General features: G+C 42.7%; 1 protein-coding gene across 2 annotated transcripts in view; it reads right to left on the bottom strand.

Annotated features, from left to right (window-relative positions):
• Positions 1-12,576, bottom strand: part of cul2 (cullin 2) — a 68,696-nt gene that overhangs the window by 31,085 nt on the left and 25,035 nt on the right. For both annotated transcript variants that reach the window (XM_078429566.1, XM_078429575.1), the window contains exons 6-7: positions 7,302-7,384; positions 1,838-1,934 (exon numbers count right to left, since the gene is read on the bottom strand). In XM_078429566.1, coding sequence (XP_078285692.1) covers positions 1,838-1,934; positions 7,302-7,384 — 180 coding nt within the window. The remainder of the gene's footprint in view (positions 1-1,837; positions 1,935-7,301; positions 7,385-12,576) is intronic.

Below are 12,576 nucleotides of genomic sequence, written 5' to 3'. Positions count from 1 at the left end.
CTTTGTCACTTGTGTAGGGCCTAATTATAACTTGATGTCGATGGAGGCCCTACCATTCAGCTCTTGAACAAAATAGGTCTTTCAGATTGATTGGTTCTGGTTGAGTGTGTGGGGCAAGTGCAGGCAGTGGGCTGTTACTTACCATTTATATCAGTGAAGTGGACAACTATATTTATGTTACAGTGAATGAAGTTAATTTCCAACAGGGGTGATTGAGGGAAACAGAACTTTGAAAAATTGCTGTTGATGATGGCACTGGGTTCATGCCGACCCAGATTTGCTTCCACTCCCCACAAACCAATTTATGAAGACCAAGTAACCTACAAAAGTGCATGTCTTTGGGATGTGGGAGGAAACTGGAGCACCTGGAGGAAATTATTTCAGAAAGAAATAAACTTTCTCCTGCATGTCGGCAAGGGACACTATTTTAATAGATTAGTGCATACTCCCAAGGGATGCTGATGAACAGTCTCAGCAATTGATCTAATGGTAGGTCTTAACATGACACATACAATAATCATACAAGGTCATTCTTTAGAGTCCTGTTTCAATTAGTCTAAAAAAAACCCACAAACCTAGGAAGCACAAAATGATAACACAAAAGAAATATAGATGAATTGTTTAAATTAAAGAATAAGCATAAAAAGAGTATAACAAAAGTTAAGTTCGAAGTACTAAATTGCATAAAGATTTGCTCTATTTCGAGCAAAGATCACTTAGTTGCACATAGCATATTGCATACATTTTCAGCACATAATCAACATCACATGTCATAGCAACATCTGACAATGAGTATAATATATAGATACATTGTTCCATGATTGAAAAATTAAAAGGGTGGCCTGGAAATAGGAGAGATCTGAAGATGCACTTAGCATCTATTCCAATGGTTTCTCATCAACATTAATGCTTAATGAATTAAAGTAGTGCTACCTATCTTCAGTTTGTGCAGACAGATAAAATTACATATGGACTTCAGATTGCAGGAAGGTGCAGAGCACTTATCAAGAAACAAACTCAGGACATAGAACAGCAGGAACAGGCCCTTCAGCCCATGATGTCTATGCTGAATATGACACCAAATTAAATTAATCTCTTCTGCCTGCCTTTGATCCATATCCCTCCATTCCCTACATAATCATCGAAAAGCCTCTTAAAACACCACTCACATATCTGTTTAATCCACCATGCTTGGCAGTGCGATCCAAGCACCTACTATTCTGTGTAAAAGATTTGTCCCACTTATCTCCATTTAAACTTTTCTCCCTCTCACCTTAAAAGCTGTACCCACATCCTTCTTCTCATGGGGTAACCAGAACTGTACACAAAACTCCAAACGAAGACAATCCAAAGTTTTATAACTTCCTTACTTTTATACTCAATGCCTTGACCAATGAAGCCAAACATACAGTACTGGTTGTATGAATCCAATTGTAGCAGTTGGACCATTTTAAGTTGATTAAATAAATCTGGATAAAAATATCAGCAATGGTGACCTTGAAATCACTGTATTGTTAATGAACAATCTCGAGTTCCCAAATGTCCTTCAGGGGAAAATCTGCCATCCTAATCCAGCACATATGTGATTGCAAAGCCACAACAACATGGTTGACTTTTAATTGTTCTCTAAATTGAAAGTTTAATGATTAGATTTGGATAACAAATGATGGCCTTGTCGGTGACACCTACTACATCACATTAAAGAATAAAAAAATGTTATTTCTATTTGTCCTCAAAAATCAGTTTCCTCACCTTTACTTTGGGCTCTGCTTACCCAAAAGTTACATTCATATCGGTGTTTTGAGAATTAGTTTCAACAATTTGGGAATTTGCTTACCTTAAGGGGAAACTTTTTCTTGTACTGTTCAACATGAACAAAAGAGTTGATAACCCCGTGGATTACTTTCTGATTTAGATTTTCTCCACAACGGTCACTATTACAAAAGGTTGAAAAATAACATGTGTCAAACATCTTTTCACGTTTGGAGACACAAGGATCTGCAGATGCTACGATCTTGAGTAAAACATAAGTTGTTGGGAGTAACTAAGAGGGTCAGACAGATGCTGAGTTAACTCACAGATGGGGCTCATGTTGTCGACCTCCTCGTGGTGAGCCCTGTCAACTGACCTCGGTCAGGCAAACGACAACAAACAGAGACAGCAGAAGCAGAAATAACAACGAACAAACGACAACAGCTTGCAGCCCAAATGCAGCCTCAGTCGCTGCAGCTTGGCGCCAACCCGGAGCATGCGCCCTTCTTAGGGTGGGCACCTACGGATCTCGAACCGGATGGCATCACCCTGCCGCAGCTGAATGCGGAAGGCATCACCAAGGCGAAGATCACCATCATTGAACATCTGCTACAGACCCACAAAGTCACTGCAATCCTGCTCCAAGACACTCACAAAAGTGACGACTCCCATCTGAAGATCCCTGGTTATACCCTGGCCACCTGCACCAACTGCGACACCCACGGGATTGCCACTCTTGTCTACAGCGCCTGGAGGGCGTTACATAACCTCTGCTGCCTCAAACGCAAGTACTCACAGATGTGCACTTATTCAGATGTACCCTCTGTATTGTACAGAACATTATACTCACCTCTCTCACTTTGATATTGATACTTCAGCAGACAAGCTAAACTGACAGTTCACTGGGATTAAAAAGTGAACCACCTTTTTTGGGATAAATCATTAAACCAAGGATCTATCTGTACATTAAGATGTGCATTAAAAATCCTTCATGAAAGTCTAAGAGATGCGATTTATGACATTTCTTCCTCCATTAACATTACTTCACAGAGTAATTAGAGCACAGAAGGCGGCTGATTGACACACAGTCTATTTTGACTCAAATTAAGAGCAATCCAGCTAATCCCATCCGTCTGCCAACAATCTTGTTCTTTTCATCTTTTTATCTAGCCCCTTATTCAACAGTAGAATTAAATATGCCTCCAGCACCAACTTAATCATGTATTCCATACCATAACAATCTGCTGTGCGAACATGTCACTTTTGGTCTTTAACAACCACTTTCATCTCTGCCCCAAGTCTCCATCCTTCCACCAATGGGAGAACTTCACTTTATCTAATCTGTTTATTCCTTTCATGATTTTAAATGCCTCTTTCAGATCCCTCTCTCAACATTGTTCCAATGAAGCCGAATGCAAGCTTGAGGAACAACATCTCAATTTCTATCTGGCAAATTGGAGCCTTTGGGATACAATATTGAGTGTAATGATTTCAGTAAACTCATTGTCTCTGTATCAGAACTGGTGAGCAGTCTAACTAGTTTTTCTCAGTTTCAGTTCTGGTGAAGAAGGGTCTATGATCTGAAATGCTGACAGTTTCTCTTTCCATAGGTGCTGATGAACTTGTTGACTGTTTCCAGCATTTTCTGTTTTTATTTAATATTTCCAGGATTTTTTGCTGTTCTGATTTTCATTCTCCCCTTAACATCCCAGAAATTCAACATCCTCCTCATGGTACACCACTCTCAAATTTTCTGTCATTTTCAGAAAATGTTCAAGTTATTCATTTCCTTTTGATGCTCAAAATGTTTTGCTGTGTTAATTTATCTAAAATAAATTGCATGCCTATAATTTATTTTACGCAAAATACTTTGAAAATGACCCAAACATTGACAGGTTACAGTACTTCAATAAGTCTTTTCTGAAACATTCCCACTCACAGGAGGCTTTCTCTGCAGAGTTTCTTCCATTTCAGGCTTCAATTAAGTTTGTGACTCCCCTCCAACCCCTACTTTCTATCTCAATGCTAAAATGAAGTTTATCTTTCACTTTCTAGCTGAACTGGGTGCATTGCTTGGTTTCATTTCAGGAAATAACTTCCAAACAGTAATTTATAAACTGACTACAGAGACGCCCAGAGCCAACCAAAACCCATAAATTATTAAATAATTCAACGGCCCACCTTCCCAATCAAATCCTTAAATGACTCCAGGATATTCTGGAACCTAGGTATAACTCCAGAATACTTCCCCGATGGCAAAATGTATAAAATTGTGCTCAAAGCATGCTTTTGTTTTAGTTTCAATAAGGTGAAAATTACTCAAACGAGACTTTCAACATGAATTCCAAGCTTTGTTCTACGACCCAGATCATTCATAGAACATAGAACAGTAGAGTCAGAAAATGCCTCTCTGTCCACAATGTACATGATGCAAATTAAACTAATCTCATCTACCTGCACGTGATCCATTCCCTGCACATCCATGTGCCAATCTGAAAGCCCCTTAATTGTCACCATCATATTTGCCTCCACCACCATCCCTGGCAGCAAATTCCAGGCACCCACCATTCTCTGTGTAAAAAAAAACTTGCCTCCACACATCTCCTTTAAACTTCACCTCCCTCTCCTTAGAGCTATGCACTCTCGTCTTTGACATTTCCACCCTGGAGAAAAAGGTTCTGAACGTCTGCCTGTCTACGGCTCTCATCATTTTATATACTTGTATCACGTCTCCCTTCAACCTCCGTCCATCCAGAGAAAACAGTCCATCTGTCCAACCCCCTCTTGTGGCTAATTCCCTCTAATCCAGGCAGATTCTGAGAAACCTCTTCTGCACATTCTCCAAATCCTTCCTGTAATGGGGCAAACAGAAGTGCACACAATACTCCAAATGCATCCTAATCAAATTCCTCTTGAGCTACAACAAGATTTCCTCACCCTTGCACTCAATGCCCCAACTGAAAAAGGCAAGCATACCATACAGCATTTTTGCCAACTGGTATTGCCACTTACAGGAACCTATGGTCTTGGACCCCAAAATCCCTCTGTACATCACTGCTGTTCTACACACACAGGCACACACAGACCTGTCCACCTAATTATCTTCTCTTTGTTCAGCTTCTTCTTCCTCCACACCCTTCTTCCATTTGATTCAATTTGCACATCATCTCCTCTCCATCACCATGCTTGTGCATATGACAATAAACTTAACTTGGCGTGACTTCCTCCACTGCCTCTTCACGTTAATCTTCTAGAAGATAGGTGGAGCAGCAGGTCGTGTATAGGCGGCAAGGAGTCTAAGGACTTAGACAGGTTGCGAGAGTGGGCAAAGAAGTGGCAGATGGAATATAGCGTAGCAAAATGTGCGGTCAAGCACTCTGGTCATAGGAACAAAGGCATACGTTATTTTCTAAATGGAGAGAGGATTCAGAAATCGGAGGGTGCAAAGGGACTTGGGAGTGCTGGTGCAGGATTCCCAAAAGGTTAATTTGCAAGTTGAATCAGTAATAAGGAAGGCATGTAATGTGTTAACATTTATTTTGAGACAACTAGAATACAAAAACAGGGATGCAATGCTGAGGCTTTAAAAGGCACTGGTCAGACCACATTTGGAATATTGTGAGCAGTTTTGGGCCCCACATCTGAGGAAGGATGTGCTGGCATTGGAGTGGGTCCAAAGGAGATTTACGAGAATGATCCCGGGGATGACTGGGGTCACGTATGATGAGCGTTTGACCTCGTTGAAACTTATTGAATAGTGAAAAGCCTGGATAGAGTGGATGTGGAGAGAATGTTTCCACAAGTGGGAGAGTCTAAGAGCAGGGGGCACAGCTTCAGAATAAAGGGGCATACCATTAGGAAGGAGATGGAGGAGGAATTTCTTTCGTCAGCGGATAGAGAATCTGTGGAATTCATTAAGGGAAAGATAGGTCAGCCATGATTGAATGGCGGAGTAGACTTGTTGTGCCGAATAGCCTAATTCTGCTCAAATGACCCACGAACATATGACACTCCCATTATGTTTCCGCTATGATTTGTCCTCCAAAAAACAGAACTTTTCCGACATAGGTTGCACCTCGCACCTTCAAGGTTATCAAAAGTCTGAAGAAAGGTCTCGACATGAAAAGTCACCCATTCCTTCTCTCCTGAGATGCTGCTTGACCTGCTGAGTTACTCCAGCATTTTGTGAAAAAATGCCATCATTGTAATCCACATACATATGAGACAATTTCAAGCTCAATGCCTCCTGCACTACTCTTGCCAATGTCAAACATATCAATGCCAGGGCCTTTAGAGGTATTGAGGAACAGAAGGACATTGGAGTACACATCCAAGAACTTCTGAAAGTTGCAGTACGGGTGGATAATGTAGTTCAAAAGCCATTTAGGTTGCTTGACTTCAATGGCCAGGTAGAGGATGTTTCAACATTATAAACAATGATTTGGCTACAGTTTGGAGTACTATGCATAGTTCTGGTTGCCACCCAAGAAGAAAGTTCTGATTTCACTGGGGAAGGATGCTGAGGAGATTCTTTAGGACTTTGTCTGGGGTGGAGCATTTCCATTATGAGTGGAGATTCGATGGGATGGTTTTCTTTTCCCTGGAATGTTGGATGGAACCCTAATTGAGATACGCAAAATTATTAGCGGCATCAATAAAGAGATAGAAAAGGGATTTAAAATCAGAGAGCACAGCTTAAAGATAAGTGATAAGCGGCTTACAGAGGAGCTAAGGAAGATTTATTTCCACTCACAAGTTGGCTGAAATCAAGAGCACATTTCCTGAGGGAATGGTACAAGCAGTGGCTTTCACAACATTAAAGTAATACCCAGATGAGCATTAAATCACCAAAACTGAAGCTCTGGGCCAATTGCTGAAAATTTAGATTAACAATGGGCACTCAATGGTTTGCACAGATACGGTTAGCCTTTAAATCTGTTTCTATGCTCTATGACCCAATGGTTACAGTCCAGTAATTCTCCATTCTTCCACTGAAACTTTAAAATAGATTTGTCATTAAATGTTTGGTATTGTCAACCTGTTCAATTTTGTATTTAGTTTAGCTTAGTTCTGTTCAGAGATATAGCGCGGAAACAGGCCCCTTTGGCCCACCGAGTCCGCACCGACCAGCAAGTCCTGCACATCAACAGTACCCTACACACACTAGGGACAATTTTTACATTTTTAAATACAAGCCAACTAACCTACAAACTTGTACGTCTTTAGAGTGTGGGAGGAAACTGAAGATCTCGGAGAAAACCCATGCAGGTCACGGGGAGAACGTACAAATTTTGTGCAGACAAGCACCCGTAGTCAGGATCGAACCCGGTTCTCTGGCGCTGTAAAGCAGTAACTCTACCGCTGCGCCTATTTATTTACAACTTAAGTGTCAAAGTACCGTCTCTTCATCATGTCTCAAATATTTTAAAAATCATAGAATGAGGTTTTAGAATAAAAGGAAATAAAACTAAACCTCTATTGTAAACAACATTCATTTTGTTCGATCACTCAAATTCAAGACAAAAGTTGCAAGCAAACCAAAAACTCACCTTTTTATTTCACGAAGAAGCATTCGGATGAGGATGGTCTGTAATGGCTCAATCATCAATTTCTTCCACATATCAAGAGCTAGCTGGAAATTTATAAACATTGGAACAAAGCTGAAATATATCCTGTGTCCAAATATGCAGTAAACGAGCAGACAAAAAAAGTGAAAATAGAGCGGCTGGAGCAATTATACTCAAAGCCAAATTCAACATGCCAAACAACAAACTGATCCAAGAAAAAAGTACTCAATTCTAATTTCTAAATTTCATTAACTGATTAATGTTCTGAAAATAGTTCCCTTGTGCATGGAAGTTCTAATAGGATCGCTTGGAAAATAATGCATCAAACAGAATTACTCAGAAGCATGAGACATACGAAATAGAAAAAACCCAAATCTGTTTGGTACAACTTGCCAAAGTTAACTTGATCCACAAAGCGTACACCAGCTCCCCATAAAGAACCAAGCACTGAATTAAATTCAACTGGACCAAGTGGACCCGTTGGGCCCAGACCTCTCCTGCATAGGTGCAGCATCCTCTCCTCTCCTCCCCCACTCCCCTCTCCCCCCTCCCTCCCTCCACTCTCCCCCTCCCTCCCCCCTTTTCCCTCCCCTCCACACCATCCCCCTCAACCCCCCTCCCTCCTCCATCCCCCCCTCCCCTCACCCCCCTTATCCTCCCTCCCTCCTCCATCCCCCCCTCCCCTCCTCCCCTCACCTCCTTCCCCCCTCCCCTCCCCTCACCTCCTTCCCCCCTCCCCTCACCTCCTTCCCCCTCCCCCCACTCCATCCCCCTCAACCCCCCTTATCCCCCCCTCTCTCCCTCTACCCCCCCTCCCCCCCAACCCTCCTTAGGAGATAAATTTAAACTTTAAAATGTGAATAACTTTAAAAATATAACACCAATTTCAATGAAACTTCTTCCATTAGCACCAAAGGGACGACGGTGAGTAAGGTGGGCCTAAAATTGTCCTATTTTCCAACCAAAATCCTACAGTTAAGTCCAATGATAAGAGTTGGACAGAAAAGGATGGATGGGAGGAGGCAAGGGACCGATGCATGCCATCAGAGGGGATGGGTAAAACTGGCAATATGAATAACTTGTGCAGAAAGGAACTGTAGATGCTGGTTTACACTGAAGATAGAAACAAAATGCTGAATTAACTCAGCAGGACAGGCAGCATCTCTGGACAGAAGGCATGGATAATATTTCAGGTCGAGACCGTTCTTCAGACTGAGAGCCAGGGGAGAGGGAGGCCAACTCTCAGTCTGAAGAAGGGTCTCGACCCAAAACGTCACCCATTCCATCTCTCCAGTGATGCTGCATGTCCCGCTGAGTGACTTCAGCAATTTGTGGCTATCATCAATGTGAGTAACTTGTCAGGATTCTCAAGATCAGGAAATACTACTTACAGTATGCTTCTCACAAATACAGGTCTAATGTAAATACATTTATCAAAGTGTTTAAAAAGAACAAGAAGCACACGATTCCTATTTCAAAGCATGAATGAATTTAGTGATCATGCAAACACGGTACAAATTTAGCGGTACTGCGTCTGTCTATATTAGTTACAATTGCTATTGGTCCATAAATGTCAAATCTGGATCAGAGGAACTTGGTAACTTTGTTGTAACAAGCAAGGCAATGTCAACAAAAATGTCAACTGATATTGCCTCGACCACTATTAATTTTTAAAGCAATCTTCAAAGCCAATTATTTCACAAAATGCTGGAGTAACTCAGCAGGTCAGGCGGCATCTCAGGAGAGAAGGAATGGGTGACGTTTCAAAGCCAATTATCATTGTTATCAAAATATTTTCAATCTTTTACCCAAAGTAATCATAAACACCCTAGATATTAACACCGAAGTAAATTCAACAGGTATAGATGACAGTGTTACAAATATGTTGAGATTAGCTGTAAATAGTGCAGACAAGATTTACAAGGATGTTGCCAAAGCTTGAGGACCTGAGCTACAGGAAGATGTTGGGCAGGCTAGGACTTTGTTTCTTAGAGTACAGGAGGCTGAGGGATGATCAAATAAAATAGATAGGATCAATGCACAGATCATTTACCCAGAATAAGGGAATCAAGAACCAGAGTTCACAGATTTAAGGTGAGAGGGGAAAGATTTAATAGGAATGCGAGGGACAACTTTTTCACATTGAGGGTGGTGTATATAAGGAACGAGCTGCCAGCAGAGGTAGTTGATGACAGATACTATAATACAAATTAACAAGCATTTGGACAGGTACATGGATCGGACCGGTTTAGAAGGACTTGGACCAATTGGGGGGCAGGTGGAACTGGAGCACTGATGTGGCATCTTGATAGGCAAGAGCAAGTTGGGTAGAAGGGCTTGTTTCCATGCTGCATGATTCGATTAATGCGGTACATGGGTGAGTGAGGGGGGCTGGGGTGGAGTGGGTGAGTGAGGGGGGATGGAGTGGATGAGTGGGGGGGTGGGAGAGGGGAGATGGAGTGGGTGAGGAGTGAGTGAGGGGGGGTGGAGGGGGAAGGAGTGGGTGAGTGGGGGGAAGGGAGGGTGGATGGAGTGGGTGTGTGTGGGGGGAGAGGGGGGATGGTGGGTGAGGGGGGATGGAGTGGCTCCTGCCGCTCACCCCCACGTGGGGTCCATTGATTGGCTACGACTTCCCGCTCGACGCCTGATTTGCCCGGGTCCCCACGTGGGGGAAGCGCCGACGCTCCCCACCCTGATTGTTCCATTGATTGGCTACAACCTCCCCCTCGACGCCCGATTGGCCCGGGTCGCCACGTCGGGTCGAATGATTGGCTCCGATCTCCCGCTCGACGCCCAATTGGTCCGGGGTTCCACGTGGGGGGGGCGGTCTCTTCCCGCTCAAAGCAACTGCCGTCGCAGTCGAGCAGACGCTGCTGCTGAATGAGGGCACAGTCTCGAGGATCTCCAAGAGAGGATTTTAACCATAAAAAGCAAAAACATTCGAGATGACATTTATTTTATTTTTAAGAAAAAAACGGCTTTTTTTTAAAAGAACAAACGCGATTTTCCCATGTCACGAAGGGAACCCAACGAGGAATGGGCCCAACGGGTCCACTTGGTCTATGTTAACTAAAATTGCCTAACTGTGTGAGTCCCACTTGCAGTGCCTGGCCTTTATCTCTCCAAACCTTTCCTTTCCATATGGTTGTCCATGTATATTTTAAATACCATAATTGTGCCTGACTTTACCATTTTTCCTGTCAGCTCATTCCATGTATGCACCACCTGTGTGTGAAAGAGTTGCTTCTCACATTCATTTAAAATCTTTCCCCTCTCAATTAAAGGCTGCGCCCTCAAATTTTAGATTCCCCTATTGTGAGGAAAAGACAGTGGCTATTCACCTTATCTCTGCCCCTCATTTATTTTATAAGCATCTAGAAGGTTACTCCTTAGTTCCTATTCCCCAGGGGGGAAAAAAACCCAGCCTCTTAAAATTCAAACTCTCTAGACCCAGTAACACCTCAACTTATTAAGCAGAGACCAGTAAAATGAAAGATTGAGTAGTTGTCCGTCACAAAAATAGCATAATGGCAGGAAGAAAACGTATCAAAAGCAATCAGAAAATCAAAAGTGAAATTTAGTGCTAGACACAAGGTCAATGGCATCAGGGCCTGGTTCAGTAACTAAAAGGCCCAAGAACGAAGGAGGCTGCAGAAAGTAGTGGACAATGACAATAATTGGTACTGATTTCCCTTCCTACTCCCTCCCCCATCAAATGGATCTTGAGGAAGCGCTACCTCAAGAAAGCAGATAATATCGTTAAAGACCCAACCACACCACAGTGACCACTCCTCATCTCACTGCTGCAGTCAGGAAGGTACGAGCCTGAGAACTGTTACCGTCAGGTTTAAGAATAGCTTCTTCCCATGAACCGACAGGCACTTGAACAACAGTGTACAACCTATGTGACTTGAACCCTCATCACAACCCTGCCTCGGCACCAAAACATTGCGGACCTTGTACAGATTGCATTACGTCTTTGGCCTGCATTATTAGGGTCGACCTTGCATAAGAGATCATTTATTGTCTTATTGTTTACTGTATAGTCATTTGTTGTGTTGTTTTGTAATATGCCTGTACAGCTGCGGCAAGAATTTAATTATTCTGTTCTTAGTGCAGATGATAATTAAACGCCCTTGACACAGCTGGCAAAACACAGAGTTCAAAAAGGGAGGTATTATTTATATTAAAAAAAAGAAAATCACAAAAATCTTTGGAAAAATAGGATGCAAATTTCCATGAATTATGCACGAGAAATGAAGGAATAAAATAGAGTACTTTATTTTATGTGAGAGATCTCAAAAGAATCTATTTTACAACTGAATATGGAAAGAACCAAAACAGATCGGAAAAGTAAAATACAATACAATACAATATATCTTTATTGTCATTTTACAGGGGTACATCGAGATTGGGAATGCGCCTCCCATACGATGCAATAAATTAATTAGCTAGTCAGTATTAATTTAAACAACCCAACGAAACAAATTAGAACAGTTTTAAAACTGAATAAAGTACAAGTAGATCTGTGCCGGTTCACTGTGCGATGTGACCATCCGGCTCATCAGGGCCGGTTCGTAGCAGCTATGGCCCTGGGGATGAAGCTGTTCCTGAGTCTGGAGGTGCGGGCGTAGAAGGCCTTGAATCGTCTGCCCGATGGTAGAAGTTCGAATAGACTGTTGCAGGGGTGTGAAGAGTCTTTGTGAATGCTGGTGGCTTTTCTGAGGCATCGTGTGTTGTAGATGTCCTCCAAGGATGGTAGCTGTGTTCCGATGGTCCTCTGAGCTCTATGGACTACCCACTGAAGAGCTTTCCTCTCTGCCTCTGTGCAGCTGAGATACCACACAGGGAAGCCATGTGTGAGGATGCTCTCTACGGTGAAGCGGTAGAAGGTCCTCAGCAGCTGTTGGGGGTAGACCAGACTTTTTCAGTGTTCTTAGGTAGAACAGTCGTTGCTGCGCCTTCTTGACCAGCGCAGCAGTGTTAGTGGACCATGTTAGGTCCTCCGAAATGTGAGTGCCCAGAAACATGAAGCTGGACACTCTCTCCACACTGTCCCCATTGATAAAGATCGGGGGGTATTCCCCATTGTGTGACCTACAGAAGTCTTGGTGGTATTTAGGGACAGGTTGTTATCAGAGCACCAGTCCGCCTAGTTCTGCACCTCAGCTCTGTATTTTGTTTCTTCACCGTTGGTGATCAGCCTGATCACCGTTGTGTCGTCTGCAAACTTGACACTGGTGTTGGTGTCGAATGC

This window comes from Rhinoraja longicauda, chromosome 2, assembly GCF_053455715.1.
Source record: "Rhinoraja longicauda isolate Sanriku21f chromosome 2, sRhiLon1.1, whole genome shotgun sequence".
Lineage (NCBI taxonomy): Eukaryota > Metazoa > Chordata > Chondrichthyes > Rajiformes > Arhynchobatidae > Rhinoraja > Rhinoraja longicauda.
The sequence above is the reverse complement of the archived record's forward strand: the minus strand, read 5'-3'. Positions and strand labels throughout refer to the sequence as shown.